The 24,273-nt window shown below is 38.7% G+C and overlaps 1 protein-coding gene across 1 annotated transcript in view; it reads right to left on the bottom strand.

Annotated features, from left to right (window-relative positions):
* The window catches only part of LOC103116156 (mono-ADP ribosylhydrolase 2), a 268,300-nt gene that overhangs the window by 187,709 nt on the left and 56,318 nt on the right, over positions 1–24,273 (bottom strand). Inside the window, exon 7 of the mRNA XM_060201679.1 lies at positions 21,078–21,161. Coding sequence (XP_060057662.1) covers positions 21,078–21,161 — 84 coding nt within the window. The remainder of the gene's footprint in view (positions 1–21,077; positions 21,162–24,273) is intronic.

Genomic DNA, 24,273 nt, shown 5'->3' with positions numbered 1-24,273 from the left:
TTGATAAGGGGCCCCAAAGTATTAAAAGGAGAAAGGAGGCTCTCTTCAGTAAATGATGCTGGGAAAACTGGGTTGAAACATGCAGAAGAATGAAACTGAACCACCTTATCTCACCAGAAACAAAAATCAGCAGCAAATGGATCAAGGACCTGGATGTTAGACAAGAAACTATCCAATACTTAGAGGAAAACATTGGTGGATCAATTTCCCATCTAAACCTCAAGGACATCACTGATGATCCAAATCGATTACAAGGAAGACTAAAACAAAAATAAATCAATGGGACTACATCAAATTGAAAAGCTTCAGCACAGCCAAAGAAACTATTACCCAATCAAAGAGACCTCTCACAGAATGGGAGAAGCTCTTCACATGCCATATATCAGATGAGAGTAATCAAAATATGCAAAGAGCTCAGCAAACTTAGCAACAAAAAAACTTATGATCCCATGCAAAAATGGGCAGAGGATATGAACAGAAAATTCACTCCAGAAGAGATCCAAAAGGCTAACAAACACATTAAAAGTTGCTCCAGGTCATTGATTGTCAGAGAAATGCAAATAAAAACAATACTGAGCTACCACCTCAACCCTATGAGAATGGCAAACATCAAAAAGGACAGCAGCAACAAATGATGGAGAGGCTGTGGGGTGAAAGGAACCTTTCTGCACTGCTGATGGGAATGTAAATTGATCCAACCTCTGTGTAGAGCAGTCTGGAGTACTCTCACTTGTTGGTCTGCTTCTAAGACCTCTTCTGTTGCACTGCTTATGTTGTGGTCTATTTACATAATCACTGTGTTACCTGGGAACCGCCCTGCCTGCAGGGCATTGGTTTAATCCCCTCTGGTTTGAGTGCTTTTCCTTCTCCCCACCCCCTATCCTACGTACTTCCTCTTCCTGACACTTCCTCCTCAGGAGATACATACAGGACAGAATTGTGATTAGAGATTGCTAGCTTGCGCTGCATCCCCACTCGTCAATAAAGACTGAACTGTGTCCAGCTCAGCCATGAGTCCCTGGTCATCTCTCTCCAGCCCGTGAAGCTAGCCTAGACCAGCACTCACTAGGCTAGACATGGACCTTCCATATGACCCAGTAATTTATCTTCTAGGGATATATTCCAAGGACTACATAATGCGCAACCAAAAAGATATGTGTAAGCCTATGTACACAGCACCAAAATTCATTAGCTAAAACTTGGATGTAACCCAGGTTACCCAGCCCAACAACAGATGAGTGGCTGAGAGAGCTGATATATATATACAATGGAATACTATGCAGCTATTTAGAACAATGAACCCACTTTCTCTGACCCATCTTGGATGGAGCTAGAAGGAATTATGTTAAGTGAACTAAGTCAGAAAGATACAGATGAGAATGGGATAATCCCACTCATAAACAGAAGTTGAGAAAGAAGAACAGAGAGATAAAATCAAAGCAGGATTTGACTGAATCTGGAGTAGGGAACCAAAGTAATAATCGTGGGTTAAGCCTGAGGGTGTATCTTAGGTTTCCTGGGGCTGGTGGGAGTTGGGGGGGGTGGGGGATGGGACACAGTTTTGGTGGTAGGAATGGAGTTTATGTACTCTCCTATTAATCTGCAGTCATAAAAATCACTATGTAATTAATATGAGAGGGGAAAAATTGATTGACTGTCTCAAACTTTTTAATGCACAGATCATAGGCTGAGTCTTTGGTATGTTGACTCTCTTAAAAGCTTAGACCAGGGAGAACAGAAGCAACCGGTGGCACAGATATATACAAATAATGTCAAAGGACATAAATTATGGTGATGTTGTGTATGATACAGCAAATCCTAGCAAAGTGATTTTTCAAAGTTAACCCAATTGCCAAATAATATGATTATAGCAATAACTACCTATTGCTTCCTTACACCCTAAGACAGCAGGAACCTCCCACTTCCTCTCTATAGAGCATCTATTTCCCCAGTCCTGGAACCTCTAGGGTGGGGCTCACTTTCTGCATGCTTCTCTCAATTCATACCAAATGATATCGCATCTGCTGATCCCAAACTCACTAACGCAACGAGTACCAATTTCCTATGCTTCACTTCAGATTTTGTCCAGAGAAGTCAGGCATGGAATGTCAACAACCCTTCACCCTCATTACTCAGGTGAGACCTTTCCTTTCATAGGATTCTCTAATTCCATTCCAGGTGGTTCACTTCCCATTAAAGTCCCAAAACCAAGATATAGGCCAGGTCCCATGAGATAGGGCATATGTTCACATGTATCCATAAATTAGGGCAAAATATACACCTGAAAGCAAAAGTACACAACAGTCTACAGTGAGTCAGTATGAAGTTCATAATGAAATAGTGTCTACTTAGACTTAGATACCATCCTTACCTATTTCCTATTATAATTCCCTTACTCACTCCCAGGCTATCCTTATCAAAGCAAGGACTGCAAAAGCTGAATAAGGGCAAGAGTCTAGCATACTTTAACGATAACTCTTTAGTTACTGTGGGGCCACTCCATCAGCTGGGCCCTTAGTCAGGGAGTCCTGAGATTCACAAGCAGACATGATGGGCCTAGACCTCGAATAGATCCCTCACTCCTTTGTTACCGGTCATCTCTATCAGGAACAACAAAACAGAACCCTTTGTGGACCCACATAGGACTTGCCCCCAACTTGGATCAACAACAGTAGAGAATGTTCCATCCTCTGAAGGAAGGCTGGACAACATACTCTATGCTACACCTGAGGAAGATGGGTTCTGATACTGGGGCAGCTTGGAATGTTCTTACTCATGACCACAGAATGTGAGGTTAGATCTATAGGGATGCAGAGGTCACATAGGCTCCTAAGCTGAATATGGTCCCCAGATCAGATCAAATCAATGGGGTTTACAGTCAACAATATTTATACACCTTTCCCATATTTGGGAGCTACTCTCTTCCCAGATCTAGCTTTCTGGTCCTTTTTGTAGCCATGGCATCATCTCCCCAGACAGTAACTATGATCTACCTGCATTATCAGATTTCAAGTTCAGGGGGAAAAAGTATCTAGTATAGCTACAGATATTTTGGAATATGACTAAAATATGCCTACTAGCTATCTACAGAATGAATGAAGACACCCCCCCCCCAACTCTTCAACTGCACTACTCCAGCCTTTAGGTTAATGACTAGTCAACAACTTGTTTGGTTTTATATCTTAACTCTCTTTTCATCCACCAGGTTCCAGGTGCTATCATGATGTCAAACAGACTTCCCTGAACAGACAACCTCACCAATGTGTCCTGAAGCTCCAATTCCCCAGAACCCTACCCTACTAGGGAAAGAGAGAGTCAGGCTGGGAATATAGGTTGACCTGTCAATGCCCATGTTCAGCAGGGAAGAAATTACAGAAGCCAGACCTTCTACCTTCTGCATCTTACAATGACCTTGGGTCCATATTCCCAGAGGGTTAAAGAATAGGAAAGCTATCAAGGGAGGGGGTGGGATACGGAGTTCTGGTGGTGGGAATTGTGTGGAGTTGTACCCTTCTTATCCTATGGTTTTGACAATGTTTCCTTTTTATAAATTAATAAATAAATTAAAGAAAGAAAAGGAAAAAAAGGAACCAATCCCTAAAGAGACCCCTCACAGAACAGGAGAAGTTCCTTACATGCTATACATCAGACAAGAGTTTAAGAACCAAAATATATAAAGAGCTTGCCAAACTCAACAACAAGAAAACAAATGAGCCCATCCAAAATTGGGTAGAGGACATGGACAGAATATTCACCACAGAGAAGATCCAAAAGGCCGGGAAACACATGATAAAATTCTCCAAGTCTTTCATTGTCAGAGAAATGCAAATAAAGACAACAATTAGATGCCACTTAACTCCTCTGAGAATGTAATGCATCAGCAAAAGTAGCAGCGACAAATGCTGGAGAGGTTGTGGGGTCAAAGTAACCCACCTTCATTGCTGGTGGGAAGGTAAATTGGAGAGCAGTCTGGAGAGCTCTTAGAAGACTAGAAATTGACCTACTCTATGACCCTGCAATTCCTCTCCTTAGGATATATCCTAAGGAACCCAACACACCCATCCCAAAAATATTTGTGTATACCTATGTTCATAGCAGCACAATTTGTAATAGCCAAAACCTGGAAGCAACCCAGGTTTCCAACAACAGATGAGTGGCTGAGGAAATTGTGGTATATATACAAAATGGAATACTACTCAGCTATAAAAAATGGTGACTTCACTGTTTTCAGCCCATCTTGGATGGAGCTTGAAGAAATCATGTCAAGTGAAATAAGTCAGAAACAGAATGATGAATATGGGATGATCCCACTCTGAGGCAGAAGTTGAAAAACAGTATCAGAAGATAAAACACAAGTAGAACCTTAATTGGAGTTGGTGTATTACACCAAAGTAAAAGACTCTGGGGTGGGTGAAGGTAGAAACAGACTTGAGGGTATGGATCTACTTGTCAACACCCATGTCCAGTAGAGAAGGACAGAAGCCATACCTATCTTCTACTCCCGATGAAGATCTTTGGTCCATGCTCCCAGAGAGATAAATATAGGGAAACTTCTAAGGGGGTGAGGGGATGTGGAGTTCTCCTGTGGGCATAATTGTATTGTGTGGAGCTGTACCCCTTTTATCCCACAATCTTGTCAATTATTATGATATCACTAATAATAAAAAAATAAGTAAGAGACTGGGGAAAAAAAGGAAAAACATTCTAGAGTTGACTGAAGCTGAAGTAGGGTTCTGTGAATATAACTACTGGTCCATTGAACAGGCAAGTGTGGAGCGCATTACTAAAATTAAAATGGACTGTTGGATCTTTTCACTAATTTGTGAGAGGCAAAAACTCAGAGATGTCCTGAATCAGGCAAAACAGAAAATATAATTAGTGCAAGATGGTGACATAGCCATCTATTGTTTTCTGATTTTCACCATGGAAATTTATACTTTCAATTGTTATGGTTTTTAAGGTCTAGAGGAGAAAACAAAGCTTTTCTTCACAAAATAATTGCTTTACCTTATTCCTTCCCCCTACCTCATCCTCCTTTTTTTTTTTTTTAAAAAAAAAAAAAAAGCTGGTCACTCACTAAGATTATTTGAGTGATGGCAAAGACAAAATTATGACTGCCTGATTTTACCCTTCACTGCACACGTCAAAAATTAAATTAAAGATCATGCTTATTAAAATAATGCATGAACTGCTGCATGGCATTCTGAAAGAGAGAATGTTCCTTCTGTCCAGCTACTCAGAAAACAGCATGTCAAAGGACACTTTAGTATGCAGAGAAAATAACAGGGCAGACAGAAAATTCTGCTTCTGATTCAGTATGAAGTGCATTCTAATGATTCAAAAAAATTAACGTAAAAACCAATAATAGTAATAATGATATCTCTAATACCAAGACTAGATCCTTCAAATGTCTATAGTGCTTTTTAATTTCTAAAATATTTCTACCACATATAATTTCATCTGACATTAATGTTTAAATGTGCATGCAGCATAGGGCTGTTTGATTTAGCATTGCAAGGGCTCAGTTTCCTGAAGAATCAGCTCCCATGTAGGCTTGTTGAATATTCTATGTAGAGGAAATTGTAGAGCAAGAGTCAAAGTACTAGTGCTTTCTCTAAAAAATATAATGGGGAAAATAGCATCAGATACTGAAAGCTACTGAAGGCTTTAGCGATGTATATAAGGAGAAAAATCACTGCTCTAAACTGGCTACAGAAATTTAGGAGCATAAAGTTGTTTTCAATGAATACATTTTTTAATATTTATGATCCTTATATATGTATCTATCTGGGTCTGTTGTTTCAATTACATATAAATTTAGGAATGAGTACATTAAATCCTCCAAATCCACTACTTCTCACTTCTGCACACCTTAAAGATTTTTATTGAGATTATATATATTACATATATATATATATGACACATATATATGTGGTTATAGTCTATGTTAGTATATAAGTATTAAGTTATCAAAAAAGTCATGACATATTTTCTATGATTTTCTATGTAAAAATGCATCATGAATTGTGCAACCAATAAAAATGTGTATATAAGCACTTTTGTGTATATTCATAACTATACACTACAAATCTACTAATCATTTGTGTTATCTATAAATTTTTTAAGTTAATGGTTTTCACTTCTCTGGACTGACATTTCCAAATAAAAAAACAGACCCAGATTGAGGGTAGAGGGAGAGACACCAGATTACCAAAGCTTCCTGGCCTATTTAATTTTGATTGTGTGACTGAGATACTGCTTTCCATTTGTTTGTTTGTTTTAGGTGATGTTCTTTCAATTGCTTTAGAATCCAGAAACAATGGAGAGGTTTGTAAGTAAATCCTCAAACGATTTAAGGTTTTATTAACCCTTGATAAAGAGTCTAACATAGAGGTCTCACATTTGAGCCTGCATTTGAATTCCCAGAGGGCCACTAAAAAACAAACTACTAGGCCCTGCCTTCAGTGGCTCTGGAATAGGATTGAGCATCTATAGTTCTAACAAATTCCAAGATGCTGATGCTGCTGATGCTGCACTGGGAGTGCTTTTTGAAAACCATTAACTAGAGTTCAGGTTAAATGAATCATATGAGCTACTGAGTGGTCAGTATTTTGGTCCTGAATTTGCTATGAAATTTGCCTGTTTCCACTTTAACACTGGTTGGGAAGGAAAAAAAGAAAAAAAATTAAAATCTGTTTTGATTTTCTTACATGCATTCTATCACTTCTATTCAGCATAGTTCTAGAAGTCCTCACCAGTGAAATCAGGCAAGAAAGAGATATCAGACTGCTGGTCCCAGTTTGGGGTGCCAGATGCCGGGCTAGCTTCTCGGGTGGGAAAGAGTCAACCAGGGACTCATGGCTGAGCTGGCAACGCAGTTCAATCTTTATTGAGCGGGAATGCAGTTCGACCTAGCTATCTCTAATCACAATCTTGTCCTATATATCTCCTGAAGTGGAAGTATCAGGTCAGAAGAGGATGTACATAGGATAGGGGGTGGGGAGAAGGAAAAAGGTGCAAACCACTGGGGATTAAACCAGTGCAGGCAAAACAATGATTATGTAAATAGACCACAGCGTCAAGCAATATAACATAAGGGGTCTTAGAAGCAGAATTTAGAAGAAGACCAACATTAGACAAATTCAAATAGGAAAGGATGAAGTTAAATTATCATTATTTGCAGATGATATGCTTTTATACCTAGAAGACCAAAAAAAATTCTAAAAAAACTTACTGGAAGTCATTGATAAATTCAGTGAAATACAGGCTACAAAGCCAATACTCATAAATTTGTGGTATTTCTTTACACAAAAGACATGTCAGAGGAAATGGAAATGAAGGAAGCAATCCTATTTACAATAAAAGCCAAAAAGATAAAATACTTAGGAATAAATGTATCAAAGGAGTTGAAAGACCTTCTCAATGAAAAGTATATGTGATTATTATAAGAAATAGAGGATGACACAAAGAAATTGAAGAATATCCCCTGCTCCTAGATTAAAAGAATAAATATTATTAAAATGCCAGTCCTGGCCAAAAGCAACTCAAGATTCAATGCAATCTGTATTAAAATTTTAATGATGGGCTCAAAGATCCCAGTTCGAGTCCCCGGCTCCCCCACATGCAGGGGCATTGCTTCACAGGCGGTGAAGCAGGTCTGCAAGTGTCTGTCTTCTCTTCCCCTGTCTTCTCCTCATCTTTCTTTCCATTTCTCTTTGTCCCATCTAACAACAACATCAATAATAACAATAATAATAACTACTACAACAATAAAAAACAACAAGGACAACAAAAGGGAAAATAAATAAATATAAAAAATAAAATCTTAATGACATATTTCAATGAAATTGAAAAATGTATCCAAAAAAATCTGTGTGCAAATATAGAAAAACGCAAGTGCAAAAGCACTGCTGAGGGAAAAAGAATAAAAGGAGCTATCACAATTCCTAACCAGTTTAGATTACACAGCAATAGTAATTAAAACAGTACATACGCTACTAGAATAAAAATGGTCATATGGAACAATGGAGCAGGAAAGAGAGCCCTGAACTAGCCTACATGTGTAGAGACACCTAGTAAGTGACAAAAGGGGCAAAACTGTCCAATGGGGGAAAAGGAGGTATCTTTAGCAAATGGTGGTGGTATAATTGGACACATAGAAAAATGAAACTAGACCACCAAATAATACCTTGCACCCAAATTAGCTCAAAATGGATAAAAGATCTGGATAGTAGACCTGAAACTATAAAATATATAGAAGAACATATAAGTGAAACATTTCATGACATTAACACTAAAGATGTATTTGGAAACTCCACCCTCTGGGCAAGGGAAACAAACAAAAAAGAGATTGAATAAATCAGGTCATATTAAACCAAAAAGCTTCTACACATCAAAAGAAAATTCTGGGGGGGTTCAGGCGGTAGTGCAGCTGGTTAAGTGCACATGGCGTGGGGCCCAAGGACCGGCCCAAGGATACCGGTTCGAGCCCCCAGCTCTCTATCTTCAAGGGAGTTGCTTCACAGGAGGTGAAGCAGGTCTGCAGGTATCTATCTTTCTCTCCTCCTGTATTCCCCTCCTTTCTCCATTTCTCTCTGTCCTATCTAACAATGATGACATCAATAACAACAATAACTGCAACTGGTCCTTGCACTTCGTGCCACGTGTGCTTAACCCTCTGTCTTCTTCTTCTAGCGTTTGCCTTTCTTCCGTAGCCAGTCAACAGCCTCAGGTTGAGCCTGATGTAAAGTTTCGAGACCTCCTTTGAATCTGGAGAGGTGGCAGTCGTTGACTATGTGGGTCATAGTCTGTCTGTAACCGCAGGGGCAGGTCGGGTCATCTCTGGCTCCCCAGCGATGGAATATAGCTGCGCACTGGCCATGGCCTGTTCGATAGCGATTGAGGAGGGCCCAATCATAACGTGCTAGGTCTAACCCTCTGTACTACCGACTGACTCCCAATAGATAGTTTTCTAAAGAAGACACACACACACACACACACACATGGTATCCACAGACATATGCAGAAATATTCCACTCTACTCATCATTACAGAAATACAAAAAAAAAAAAAAACACACACTGAGATACTACCTCACACCTGTGAGAATGGCTTTGCATCAACAAAACAGGAAATGATCAGTGTTGGAAAGGATACGGAGAGAGGATCTCTATTATACTACTGGTGGGAGTGAAAAGTGGTACAAACACCATGGAGAACAGTAAGAAAAATTCTTAAACAAATACAAAGGGAAATACATTATGATTCAGCTATTCCACTCCTATGCATATGCCCCAAAGATAGGAAAACACTTATTCAAAGGTATATATTCACCCCCCCTTAAATTTATAACTGCATTATTCACAGTAGTCAAAATATAGGTGCAACCACAATGCCTTTCAACAGATAACTGAATAAAATATGAATGGGACATATACTCATTGGAGTACTACTGAGCAATAAAAAGATAGTGTTGTGTCCTTTGGGATGAAATGGTTAGAACTGGAGAAGATAATGCTTAGTGAAGTAAGTAAGGAGGTAAAATACAACTATTGAATGGTTTCACTTGTGGAATATAGAGAATTGAACACATGAACTTGAAAAAACTAGTCAACACATATCTAAGACTGCGGGAAAACTATGGTGGTTATCATAGGAGGGTGGGAGTACAGACAAACAGAACTTTGGTGGTGGGAGCAATGTGAAACTATACTCCTCATATCATAGAATCCTATAAATAACTATTCAATAAGTCTGGGAGAAAAATACTTAGTACTTTTTTTTTCTTTTGCCACCAGGGTTATTCCCGGGTGTTAGTGCCTGCACCACGAATCCACTGCTCCTGGAGACCATTTTTTCCCCTTTTGTTGCCCTTGTTATTTTATCATTGTTGTGGCTATTATTATTATTGTTGTTGCTGTCATTGTTGTTGGATAGGACAGAGAGAAATCGAGAGAGGAGGGGAAGACAGAGAGGGGGAGAGAAAGACAGACACCTGCAGACCTACTTCACCGCCTGTGAAGCAACTCCCCTATAGGTGGGAAGCCAGAGGCTCGAGCCCAGATCCTTACGCTGGTCCTTGTACTTTGTGCCACATGTGCTTAACCCGCTGCACTACTGCCTGACTCCCAATACTTCATTTTTTAACTGCCTAGGTGTTAGTTCTGAATACATATTAGTCTAAGTATTTAATGCTTAAAATTTATCAGTTGATGTGAGTCGGGCTGTAGCGCAGCGGGTTAAGCGCAGGTGGCGCAAAGCACAAGGACCGGCATAAGGATCCCGGTTCAAGCCCCGGCTCCCCACCTGCAGGGGAGTCACTTCACAGGCGGTGAAGCAGGTCTGCAGGTGTCTGTCTTTCTCTCCTCCTCTCTGTCTTCCCCTCCTCTCTCCATTTCTCTCTGTCCTATCCAACAACGACGACAACAACAATAATAATAACTACAACAATAAAACAACAAGGGCAACAAAAGGGAATAAATAAAATAAAATTTAAAAAAAATTATCAGTTGATAGAATTCTGACACTGGGCTAAAATTATTTAAGCAATTCTGAGAAAATATATTTTTTTTCTAAAATACCTAAGTTACCTACAACTTTAGGCCAGATAAATTAAAATGTTGGCCCTGCCAATGTCTGACATTGTTATTAATGTATATCCTTAAGTTGCATAAAGCATGGTAAGTTCAAGTATATTATGGTTAAATTCTAACTATTATATTTTCAAAGAAAAAAATAAGCTAACTTGGTTATAGTAATAATTACCTATTGTCCTTTTAAACTCTGTATAATACTACAAGGAACCTTTCCCATTCTCTTTAAAATCCATATTTTTTAAATTTGTTTTATTTTCCCTTTGTTGTCCTTGCTGTTTTTCATTGTTTTTGTAGTTATTGTTGTTGTTATTGATGTTGTCGTTATTAGATAGGAGTGAGAAATGGAGATAGGAGGGGAAGACAGAGAAGGAGGAGAGAAAGATAGACACCTACAGACCTGCTTCACTGCCTGTGAAGCAACCCCCCTGCAGGTGGGGAGCTGGGGGCTTGAACTAGGATCCTTAAGCCAGTCCTTGTGCTTTGCGCCATGTGCACTTAACCCACTAGCTATCACTTGACTCCCTAAAATCCATATTTACTCTAGTCCTGAAACTAATGAGATTCTCCTTGTATTCTTTGATGTCTCTTCTCCTGATCCTTTACCTTTTAATGCTGCCTCTGTAGGTTTCAACTAATCGACACTACCAGTGCTAACATGCCATGCCTCTACTGCCTATGTGCTGAGGTTGTCTCCAGAGAAGCCTTCAACATCTTTGAGCCTAGTGAGATCTTTCTGAACACATGTGACTACCTAGTTTCATTTCATATGGCCCATTTTCTAATGGTTATAAATCCTAGATATATGCTAGCCCTATGGTAGTGTGTACATGAGCTCACATCTCCTTAAGTTTGGGGCAATTACATATCCCAAAGTAAAAGTGTTTCACAATCTTCTGTGATTAGTCCTGGACTACTATGATTGTTAATCTAGTAGAATGCCCTAAAGTAGGTACCATAATATTTATTACTTAGGCCAAAACATCTTCCTCTCCTATCTCTACTTCATTTCTCTCTTTTATTTTAGCTAATCAACTAACCACACAAAAGAAAGTAAGTAAAATATAATTTCTTTATTGGGGAATTGATGTGTTACACTTGAAAGTAAATACAACAGTTTGTACAGGCATAATACTTTTCCGTTTTCCACACAGCAATACAACCTCTACTAGGCTCTCTGCCATCATGTTCCAGGATCTGAACTCTCCCCCCACCTACCCCCTAGTCTTTTACTTTGGTGTAATACACCAACTTCAGTCAAAGTTCTGCTTAGAATTTTCTCTTCTGATGTTTTTTTTTCAACTTTTCCCTGTGAGTGAGATCATCCCATATTCATCTTTCTGTTTCTGACTTATTTCACTTAACATGATTTCTTCAAGCCCCATCCAAGATGGGGTAAAGAAAGTGAATTCACCATTTTTAACATCTGAGTAGTATTCCACTGTGTATGTGGAATACTAACAAAGTATGTGCCCTACCCTGTCAGATATCTCTCTACCCCTTATAGAATTCTTTAAATGCATTGTTTGTTAAAAGGGAGAAGAAAAGAGGAGGAGGAGGAAAGAAGAAGCAAAAGAGGAAGGAGAACAAAGAAAGAGAGGGAGGAAGAAGGGAAAAAAATCTGTTTTTAATACCTGGGAATTGGACGTGATGGAACTGACTACAAGTCCACAGATGACATTTTTGTGACTCTGAGCAGGTTCAAGACTACATATTTAGATGAAAGGTGAACTAATGTTATTTGGGCAATTCTTTAGGAAGAGAAGCATTCACACATTCTAAGAAATAACCCTATGAATTTTCTTGCTAAATAAGATAACAAAACTCCTGCAGATTATAGTTCACTGTGTGACATGCAAAAATGATAGCACACTCAGTCTCTGGGATATGGTCTTAGACAAATAGCTCATACAGCTGATGGACAACATTCAGAGAGTCTCTCTAAAGGAAAAAGCAATTGTTTTGCTCCTAGTTCATTTTACAACAATGGCCTTAATTGACTGTTCAGAAATGACCTAATTATCGTAGGAGATGGAAGCCCTGGCTACTCTATCAATCAGATAAGTACAAAGTTTATCACCATGGGCCAGCTGGAACTGCTGGCCTTCTCCATGGTTCTAAACATTCTTCTCTGTTTCATCCTAAAATTGGCACTGCATTTCAATGCATTAGGAGAGTTTGTAGCCTCTCAAGGTCCATAGCAATTATAATAGCCCTCACTAATTGAAAGCCATACTTGTGATGGGCACTTCTATTGTTTACTCATAGGTAGCTGGAAATGTTTATCCCTTGTTCTTCTACCATAGGGCAGGAAACATTCATTGCTGGGCCTTCACCATCCATATTCTTTTGCTGATGATGAATTAAAAAATGCTTCCATCTTTGATCTCTCTTAAGATTTACTTTTCTAGACAGAAGGCATCTCCTGATTTACTCTTCTCCATATAAGAAGTTCCCCAGGGCAGTTGATTTCCAGCTTCACTGCCTCATGGTCAGAAAATATGCTTCTTATGATTTCAATATTCACATATTGTAAAGCTATCTTTGTGTCTTAACAAATGGCCGATCATTGAGAATGTTCCATGTGGACTTGAAAAGAATATATATTTTTAGGGAGATGAAAGTTTCGGAATATATGTGTTAAGCTCATCTCATCTATGACTTCACTTAAAGTCTGTTTTCTTATTGATTTTTTTTTTTGTCCTGATAATCTGTCTCTTGCTGGGAGTGGTGTAATGAGGTCTCCAACTAAAATTATGGTGCTGTCTATGTCATCCTTAATGTCAGTAAGTACTTTTTTAACATATTTGGATGCATGCATATTGGGAGCATGCATATTGAGGAAGGTTATGTCTTCTTGTTGGATTGATTCACTGACCAATTTGTAGTGTTCATGCCTGTTACTTTTTGCCTTCTTTGCCTGGAAGTCTAATTTATCTGATATTAGAATAGCTGTTCCTACCCTGTTGTTTGAGTTATTGGCTTGGATTACCTTGTTCCAACCTGTTACTCAGAGCTTTTGTTTGCCTTTCTTTGGGATGTATGTTTCTTGGAGATACAGAATAGGTGGCCTTGCTTTTTAATCCATTCAGTCACTCTGAATCATTTGACTGGCAAATTTAAGCTACTCACAGTTAGGGTGACTGCTGATAAATGTGGTTTGCATACAGCCATTTTGGGTTTTGTTTTTTGAGATTTTTGTTGATGTTGTTATTCTGGTAGACTATTTTCCTGTTTGTTTCTGTTTTGTATTTTATGTGGATGGTTTTCTATAATAATCCTATTGTGCTATATTTTTATGTTTATTAAGAATATTGTATCTAATTTACAATATCTATGGGTCTTTTTTTAATTTGGCCTTGGTTCACCAACACTGGACTGTGTCACTCTAGCTCTATTTTTGCTCTTCCCTTTCCTGTGTCTGGTTTTCACTGTTGTTGTTGTGTTCCTGGTTCTACTGTAATATTGCTCATCTCATTAAAAATTAGAATTCCTTGAAAACACCTAGAATTTCCAAAACCATCTTGAGGAAAAGAAACAGAAATGGAGACATCACACTCCCAAACTACATTATAAAGCCATCATCTTCAAGCCCTGGCTCCCCACCTGCAGGGGTGTTGCTTTACAATCGGTGAAACAGGTCTGCAGGTGTCTATCTTTCTCTCCCTCTCTCTGTCTTCCCCCTCCCCTCTCCATTTCTCTCTATCCTATCCAACAACAATGACAACAATAATAACTACAACAATAAAACAACAAGGGCAACAAAAGGGAATAAATAAATAAAAATAAATATAAAAATATAAAAAAATAAAAATAAAATAAAGCCATCATCATCAAAACAGCATGGTACTGGAACAAAAATAGGCATACAGACCAGTGGAACAGAATTGAAAGCCCAGAAATCTATCCCCACACCTATGGACATCTAATCTTTGATAAGGGGCCCAAAGCATTAAGTGGAAGAAGGAGGCTCTTTTCAATAAATGGTGCTGGGAAAACTGGATTGTAACATGCAGAAGAATGAAATTGAACCACTTTATCTCACCAGAAACAAAAATCAACTCCAAATGGATCAAAAACCTGGATGTTAGACCAAAAACAATCAAATACTTAGAGGAAAACATTGGTAAAACACTTTCCCACCTACACCTCAAGGACATCTTTGATGAAATAAACCCAACTGCAAGAAAGACTAAAGCAGAAACAAACCAATGGGACTACATCAAATTGAAAAGCTTCTGCACATCCAAAGAAACTATTAAACAAAGAGACCTCTCACAGAATGGGAGAAGATCTTCACATGCCATACATCAGACAAGAAACTAATCACCAAAATATATAAAGAGCTCTGCAAACTTAGCAACAAAAAAGCAAATGACCCCAGCCAAAAATGGGCAGAGGATACGAACAAAACATTCACCTCAGAGGAGATCTAAAAGGCTAACAAACATATGAAAAACTGCTCTAGGTCACTGATTGTCAGAGAAATGCAAATTAAGACAACATTGAGATACCACCTCACTCCTGTGAGAATGGCATGCATCAAAAAGGACAGCAGCAACAAATGCTGGAGAGGCTGTGGGGACAGAGGAACCCTTTTGCATTGCTGGTGGGAATGTAAATTGGTACAGCCTCTGTGGAGAGTAGTCTGGAAAACTCTCACAAGGCTAGATAGACATGGACCTTCCATATGATCCAATAATTCCTCTCCTAGGGTTATACCCCAAGGACTCCATTATACCCAACCAAAAAGAGGTGTGTACTCCTATGTTCATAGCAGCACAATTCATAGTAGCTAAAACCTGGAAGCAACCCAGGTGCCCAACAACAGATGAGTGGCTGAGAAAGCTGTAGTGTATATATACACAATGGAATTCTATGCAGCTATCAAGAACAATGAACCCACCTTCTCTGACCCATCTTGGACAGAGCTAGAAGGAATTATGTTAAGTGAGCTAAGTCAGAAAGATAAAGATGAGTATGGAATGACCCCATTCATCAACAGAAGTTGAGAAAGAAGATCTGAAAGGGAAACTAAAAGCAGGATCTGACTAAATTGAAAGTAGGGCACTAAAGTAAAAACCCTGTGGTGAGGTGGAGGGTGGACATTCGGCTTCCTTTGTCGGTGGGGGGTGGGGGTAGGTGGGTGGGATGGGACACAGTCTTTTGGTGGTGGGAATGGTGTTTATGTATACTCCTACTGAAGTGTAGTCATATAAATCATGAGTTAATTAATATGAGAGAGGGAAAATTAATTGTATGTCTCGAAGTTTTTAAAACACAGACTGAGTCTTTTTAATATATAGGCTGTGTATTTGATATACGGACTCTCTCAGAAGCCTAGACCAAGTAGATCAGAAGCAACCAATGGCACAGCTATATACAAGATCTGGGTACTATACAGCAAACCCTAACAAAAGGACTTTTCAAAGTTAAATCAATTACCAAATAATGTGATAATAACATTAACTATCGATTGTCTTTTTGAACCCTAAGACAGCAGGAACCTCACATCTCCACTATAGAGCCTATATTTCCCCCAATCCTGGAACCTTAGGATAGGGCCCTCTTTCCCACATGCCTCTCCCAATCCATATCAAATAATATTGCATCTGCTGATTGCAACCTAATCAATGCAATGATTGCCACCTCAACATGATTCAGCTTAGACTGTGTCCAGAGACTTCAGGTGTGGAATGACAACCCTTCAGTTTCATTACTCAGGTGAGACCTTTCCTTTCATAGTATACTCTAATTCCATCCCAGGTAGTTCACTTTCTAACAAAGTCCCAAAACCTAGATATACACCAGGTTCTGTGAGAGAGAGCATATGTTCAAATGTATCCATAAACGAGTGCAAAATATATACCTGAAAGCAGAAGTACACTAGAGTTTGCAGTGAGTACCTCCCTAACACTTCCTCTCCACTATTCCAACCTTTGGGTCCATGATTGCTGAACAATTTGTTTGGCTTTGTATGTTAACTCTCTTTTCAGCCACCAGGTTCCAGATGCCATCAGGATGCCGGCCACGCTTCCCTGGACTGAAGACCCAATCAATGTGTCCTGGAGCTCAGCTTCCCCAGAGACACACCCTACTAGGGAAAGAGAGAGGCAGACTGGGAGTATGGACTTACCAGTCAATGTCCATATTCAGCGGCGAAGCAATTACAGCAGCCAGACCTTCCACCTTCTGCAACCCACAACGACCTGGGTCCATGCTCCCAGAGGGATAGAGAATGGGACAGATATCAGGGGAGGGGAAGGGATATGGAGATTGGGTGGTGGGAATTGTGTGGAGTTGTACCCCTCCTACCCTATGGTTTTGTTAATTAATCCTTTCTTAAATAAAAAGTAAAATTTTTTAAAAACTAGAATTCCTTTGTTTCTTTTCATGTGGGACTCCTCTCAGTAATTTTTATATGGCAGGTTTGGTACTGGCAAATTCCTTTAGTTTCTGAATGTTTAAAAATATTTCTCATACATATGTGAATGATAATTTAGCAGGATACAGTATTTAAAGCTGGAAATCTTATATGTTAATACTTTGAACATGTCATTCTACTCCCTCTTTGCCTCTAATTTGTAATGAGAAATATAATGAAAGCCTGATAATTCTGCCTTTGTGTATGACTTTCTTTCTTTTCCTAGAAGCCTGCAATATTTTCTTCCTTGTTCCTGGTTTTGGGTAATTTTACAGTAAATGTGTCTTGGTATGTATAATTTTGGTTTCAAAAAATTTATGAGTGCATTCACCTTGTATTTCTATATTTTGAACATTGCACAGGTATGAAGATTTTTCTGGTAAAACTTTTTTTGAGTATGCTCTCTACTCCTCCCACCCTCTCCTCTTCCTCAGTGCTTCCAATAATTCTGATGTTCATCTTTATGATGGAGTCTGCAATTTCAGAGAGAATAGCTTCATTTTTCCTAAACCTTTCCTCTCCAAAGTTTTAGATTTGGAGTGTGGAGGATGTTTCTTCTAGCACTTGATTAAATCTACTTCTGAGGTCTCTTATCTCAACCTGAACTGCATTGAAAGTATCCTTTAGGCCCTTCAATTCTGTTTGGAGGTTGTTTTTTTTCCCTGTAATTTATAATTTATTAGTAAAATAATCACTAAGTTCTTAAATATTAACCTTAGTTTCTTGAAGTGATTTTATAATTAGTTTTCTGAATTCTGTCATTTTTTCTAGATTTGTATCTATCTTGTCATTTTGTTTCTGTTTTCTGTCATTGCTGTTTGTGTATTTCTAAGTTTCTGCATTTAGTGTTCATTTGTTGTTGTGGCAACAGGAGGTGCTGTGGCTAAGACACTTGATGTTCCTGTTTATATATTTTGATGGCGAAGGGGAGATTTTTATCCTGAATCACTGGGCCAGCTCTATAACCTTGACACTAATAAAGGGTCCCCTTGTTGCTGTTTCATCCTCTGTGGGGCAGTTCCCTTACCTCCTTTCTTTCTATAATCCACAGGTGTCTGTACTCATCTGTGGCTTAGATCTTTCTTTCTCTTTCCTTCTTTCTTTCTTTCTTTCTTTCTTTCTTTCTTTCTTTCTTTCTTTCTTTCCTTCTTCTTTTTACAGTTGTGACTCATACCCAGAGGTTTTGTGTCTCAGCTGTCACTCTCCCAGTTCAGTGCCATCTGTCTCTCCATATGATCCTTTAGTCATGATACTGTCTCTCACCCCTTTTCTGTCCATCAGCCACAGGTGCCTGTAATCACTTGTGGCTTGGTGGTTTGTGAAGAAAGCATGGTTGTATTATGTTGAGTTTTCAGGTGATTTTTGATGCTTTTCCTAACTGACCAGCAGAGCTGAAAGTGGCTGCTGCTACACTATTGCCACACCTCTGGAAGTCGTTACCCCACTCAGCCCCCCCCCGTTGAAAATATAAACACTTACTCCTGAGGGAATAGATGATAGAATAGATGATAGGTCTTCCATATTCAGGAGTGAGATCCAGTACCAGGAGGCCCAGCTGGGGACAAGGCATCCAAATGCACTAGTTCAAATTCATAGTAGCAAGTGTTCCCATCCCCACCATCTCCCCAACACTACTTACTTCTGATCTGTGTTGGTGTTAGGGATTCAACCTGGGGCCTTAGTGCCTCAGTCATGAGAATCTTTATTCAAGATTTAACTTGGCCTTGGTTCACCAACACTGGACTGTGTCACTTTTTAATTTTTTTTATGACCTTGATATCAATAAATCTTTTTTAACCATCCCAGCCAGTGACAGTATTTATAACCTAGAACCCTAAAATTCATGGTTTATCATGAAGTGAGAAGCTCTGCATTCTATTCTCCCTTTAAAAGAAAGCCTGCTGCTGGGAGTGCACTGAGCTGACTATACAGAGGTTACACTCCCAGGATCCACTGCAGCATTATGTTCATACAGATATACTTTCTCCTCTGAGCTGCCTGCAGCCATCAAGGAGCAGAGAAAGGAACACTATAGGGCCCAGTAACTCCTACCCAATGTGGAAACCCTCTGATGCTAATAACCAATTCTTTTTGGGGGATGTAATATAGAGTAGAGCAAATATATATTGAGGTTTCCTTAGACTTTATTTCATAGGCTCTTTCTAGCTTATCTTCCTTCCTTTTTACTTCTGCTCTGCCCCATCTCCTCCCCTTTTTCTTTCACAGCTTTAGCTCACATAAGTTTCCCAAACTCTCTTTAACCTTGACATCTTCCCAGAGCACTCAGAATGGCACTATATTATTATTATTCTTTTTCTTTTTTTACTTTATTTTTAATATTGCATGAATTGAATTTACTTTTAACAAGAAATACAGAGAAAAAGAGAGACCAGAGCACTGCTCAGCTCTGTCTTCTGGTTGTGCTGGGGGTTGAATATGGGACTTTGGAGCCTCGGGCGTGAATGTATTTTTGCATATCCATTATGCTGTCTCCTCAGCTCATATATATATATATATATATATATATATGTGTGTGTGTGTGTGTGTGTGTGTGTGTGTGTGTGTGTGTTTTATATTTATTTGTTTATTTATTTATTTATTTATTTTATTGTCTTCAAGGTTATTCCTGGGGCATGGTGCCTGCACTATGAACCCACAGCTCCTGGAAGCCACTTTTTTCTCTTTTTCTTCTATTTTATTTGATAGGAAAGAGAGAAAATGAGAGGGGAGGAGAAGATAGAGAAGGAAAGAGAAATATAGACACCTATACTCTGCTTCACCACTTGTGAAGTGTCCCACTTCAAGTGGGCAGCAAGGTCCCAAACCTGGATACTTGTGTATAGTACTATGTACGCTTAACTGGGTACACCTCACCTAGCAGCCCTCCTATTTTTTGTTTTTATTTTTCTCGGGCTGCAACATTATGTGTCCTTGACTTCACTACTTCTAGGGCAATTTTTCCATTCTTTAAAAATAAAGTCAAGAGGGGAGTCGGGTTGTAGCGCAGCGGGTTAAGCGCAGGAGGCGCAAAGCACAAGGACCGGCATAAGGATCCCGGTTCGAACCCCAGCTCCCCACTTGCAGGGGAGTCGCTTCACAGGCGGTGAAGCAGGTCTGCAGGTGTCTATCTTTCTCTCCTCCTCTCTGTCTTCCCCTCCTCTCTCCATTTCTCTCTGTCCTATCTAACAACGACAACAACAATAATAACTACAACAATAAAACAACAAGGGCAACAAAACGGAATAAAGAAATAAAATAAATATTTAAAAATAAATAAATAAAGTCAAGTGAAGAAAGATACAGAAAGGGAGAGACACTAGAGCTTGGGAGCTTCTGTGGTGCTGTGGTATTGGGATTCAAACTGGTGATGTGCCTGGTAAGGTATGCACCCTAGAAGCTGAGTTGTCTTCTAGCCCGTGCTGTTGTAATATAATGCTCCCCACTTCACAGTAGGTGAAGCAAGGTTGTAAGAAAGCATGAGGAAAACATAAATATGTTCTCCTTTTAAATATCTGTGTAGAGCTGTAGGCTAGATGTTCACTTATAAAATGCCAAATTTGCACTTTAAAAGAAAATCTGAATAGCTAGTAAGAGGTACTAGTGCAATAAAACCTAGTCATAGTCATTTCATTATAAAACAGAGGCTAATTGAACCTACCCATTCAATGCCTACACGCAAAGGTACTCGGATCTAATACTTCTATAGAGTGTAAGAGAATACTTTCAAGACAGAAACTATTTCTAGCATCATTACTAAGTCATGAACAAAACGAATTTCAAAACACCCAAATTATGAGCATAACCCTTTACACTTTGTACAAATGGAAAATATATAACATCAAAAATAAAAGATACTCAGTTTTTATATTGACAAAACTAACCTGAATCTGTTATTTTGTGTGCACATTTAGGGAAAAATACAAATTAGGGAAAGATAAGGATTTGCTACATGATTTTCAAGCCTTTAGAAATATCTGAACATGAAAGTGTGCACATAACTTAAATGTTAAGCAGAAGTGTCTTCTTATGGCATGAGTTTTAAAGTAGAAAACCAGACTTACCATCACTAGAGTCTTTCGAGCATTCTGCCTTCTTAGCTTTGCTTATCTTACAGGGTGAAGAGAGGTCTTTTTGCTGTAATCCCTCTGTAAAGGCAAAGATTAAGTAAATTATATTTAAAGTATTTATCAGTAGGCTTCAAATTAACTTTAAGGTTTATAGATGCAGTCTTCCTAGTATATCCACACATAATTTTAACTGCAAGTTTACCATGACAAAGTAAATTTTGAGAGTCTCCCCCAGTGAAACAGATTTATAGCTGAAGAATTAAATATGTTGGAGTCATCATTAATCATTCTCACTACATAAATTCAAGTGTAAGATATTGTGGTTTAAAAAAACTTTATTTTTTAATTTATTTCATTTGTTACAGAGTTTCACATGAGAAAGATTTAGAGAGGGAGTGAGAGATTGAGAGAGAAGCTGGAACATCACTTTGGTACATGTGATGCCAGGGATTAAACCGGGAATCTCAGGCACAAAAGTCCCACACTCACCAGCAGAGCTATTTCTCTAGCTTATGTAGTTTTTAATTAAATTTTTTCCTATAAGTTAAATCCAGATTATTTACTTTCCACAGAAGAGTATGATTTAAAACTTTATGACTTTACAACAATTTTCATTGTGTAATTCCATCTTTAAAATAGGACTGCATGAGCTAAAATATCTTATATTATGGAGAAAGGGACCTGAAATTATCCTGACACTTAATAGATTAAAAAAAAAAAAGAATCACCTTCCTGAGCCAGGCTGCGGTGCACCTGTTGAAGCTCAAGCATTATCGCACACACAAGGACTCAGGTTCGAGCCTCTGGTCCCTGTTTGTAAGATGGAAGCTCCATGAACCAATGCCACAGATCTCTCTCTTCCCTCACTATCTTCCTTTACCCTCTCATTTCTCTCTGTCCCATCAAATACTTTAAAAATAAGAAGAAATAGCTTTAAAAATCCTCAATGTCCCCCCAATTATTGGCAGGTCTATTCTTCTCAATGCCAGTCTCTTGCCAAGTATAAACAAGAGAGCTAATATATTACATTTTGAAGCTAGTTAAGGAAATATGTCTCCAAATTCATCCTATTTAAAACTGGTCATTAATCATATCTGTGGCACTGACCTCTTTATAGAACTCAAAGCATATATTTGCAGTGTCTAATGTGGCATCTTGTTTGCATATGTACTGGATGTGTTCTGTTTCCATTTCCAGATACTCTTGCCCCTTAACTCTCAAGTTCCTATCCCTGCTTTAGGAAATTGGTTTCCATGAACTGAGTCAATGAACTCCATGGATTTTTTTTTTTTTTAAGATTCAGCCAATAGAGGGAAGCCTAGGATATTTGTCTCTGAACTCCCAATAGTCTTCATAAGCTGGCTGTATCTCTGAATCTAAGATCACACACACAGTTGCTATCATAGAGGATCATTGTTGGCCTTCTCCACATGACCTGATCTGCATCTCTGCCTCCTGGATTCTGTGATACCCCCCAAAACACACACACACACACACACACACACACACACACACACACACACACACACACACACACGATACTTCCAGGGCTAGAATTTATCTATGTCCTATTTTCTTCTAATACTTTGACTTTTTACTCAGTTCCCACCATGTTACATATGCAAATAACCCCAGTAGGCATTTCAAACAACTTAACCAGAACACTAATTTTGATGTCTGCAAACATGTTCTCTTGGTGGTATTCCACATCTCAGAGAATTTAAACCAAAAACTGAGATGCCACCCTTAATATTTTTAACTTTAATTTTCTAGTTAAGTAATCATAAGCTTGATCAGTTCTGCTCCAAAATATATTCCCTATTCACCCACTCTGTTCATGTCTTTTGCAGCTATCATCCTAGTCCAAAACACTAGTATCTTTTACCTGAGTTGCCACAATAACCTCCTAAATTCTTAACTCTAGTATTCTAATCTCTTCACAATGTGTTCTCCATGCACTAAACAGGGTTATACTTTAAAGCATAAACCAAACCATGTTGCTAGTCTGTTAAAAACCCATTGCTCTTAGAATAAGGTTAGTTCCATGACAGCATGTCACCTGAGTTACATCTATTGCTTTAGTCTCACCTTCCAATCATTCTTTGTCTTCAGACTGATTTGATCTCTTTATAGTCTTTGGTTATTACTAGGTTGGCTTCTGCCTCTGGACTACTGTGTCTGCTGTTTTGTTTTCTACTACACACACGTTTTCACACCTGTACTTCCTTCTCACCTTTTGAGTTTCAAATAAAATTAAATACCCAAGCAACTTGACCACCTAATATGAAGGGTCCCTACAGTGGTAACTTCTCTCAAACATGCTACTTTTACCTGGAATAATCTTGCTTTCTTATTTCATTATTGTATTCCTCTTTCCTCTACAAACTCTCCTGCCCTTAAATGAGAAGAAATGCATCTGTCTTTCCTAATCTCTCTAGTGTCCCTGGTGCCTAGCAGTGCCTGAGAATTTCATTTCCAATTCTATTTCCCTTTCACTCAAGCCCTTCTTCAATGCCAGGTTGAAAATGGGGTCCCTACCTAATTTTCACTTTCAGCAGCTGCTGCCCTATACCAGGATTATAAAATTATACTATAGAGCTATGGCAGTTATTATTTTTTTCTTTTTTCCAATTTATTAAAACAGGAACAGAACAAAAGTGCCCTTGATAGATATGCTATTAAAAACATTGGTATCATGGGCTACAAAGATTTTTGAACACTAGTTTGGTTTTCTGTGGTTGCAAGTCAGTCATCTCTAAGGTCACTACCATGGCCAGGGTGAAAAATTTTGCCAATGACTACATTAGCAACTCCCCCCAATTTCTGTCACCAGGTGTGAGATGGATATTGACCCTTTAGAAATAGGTTCAGCAAAAACAGAAATGAGATGCTTGGAACAGCTCACTGAGCACAGATGCAGGGCTCAAAGGAATTTGTAAAATGGGCAATGTGACATTTGCAATCTCACCGGGAGAAGACTAAAACTTTCAAGCTTCTGAAATGTACCATCTGCAACTGGGATCAAGAGGGGCATTTTCAAGGATGGAGATTCAGTGTTAAGCCAGTGTTTCTTGAAAGTGAGTTGTTGAGGATTAAACCTCAAAGATACTGGATATATGTTAATTATGAACAGTCATCAATGACATGAGTATAACGGAACTTCCTAATATAAAAGGACAAGGTATCTTGG

Source organism: Erinaceus europaeus, chromosome 1 (genome assembly GCF_950295315.1).
Source record: "Erinaceus europaeus chromosome 1, mEriEur2.1, whole genome shotgun sequence".
NCBI classification, from domain to species: Eukaryota; Metazoa; Chordata; class Mammalia; order Eulipotyphla; family Erinaceidae; genus Erinaceus; species Erinaceus europaeus.
The sequence above is the reverse complement of the archived record's forward strand: the minus strand, read 5'-3'. Positions and strand labels throughout refer to the sequence as shown.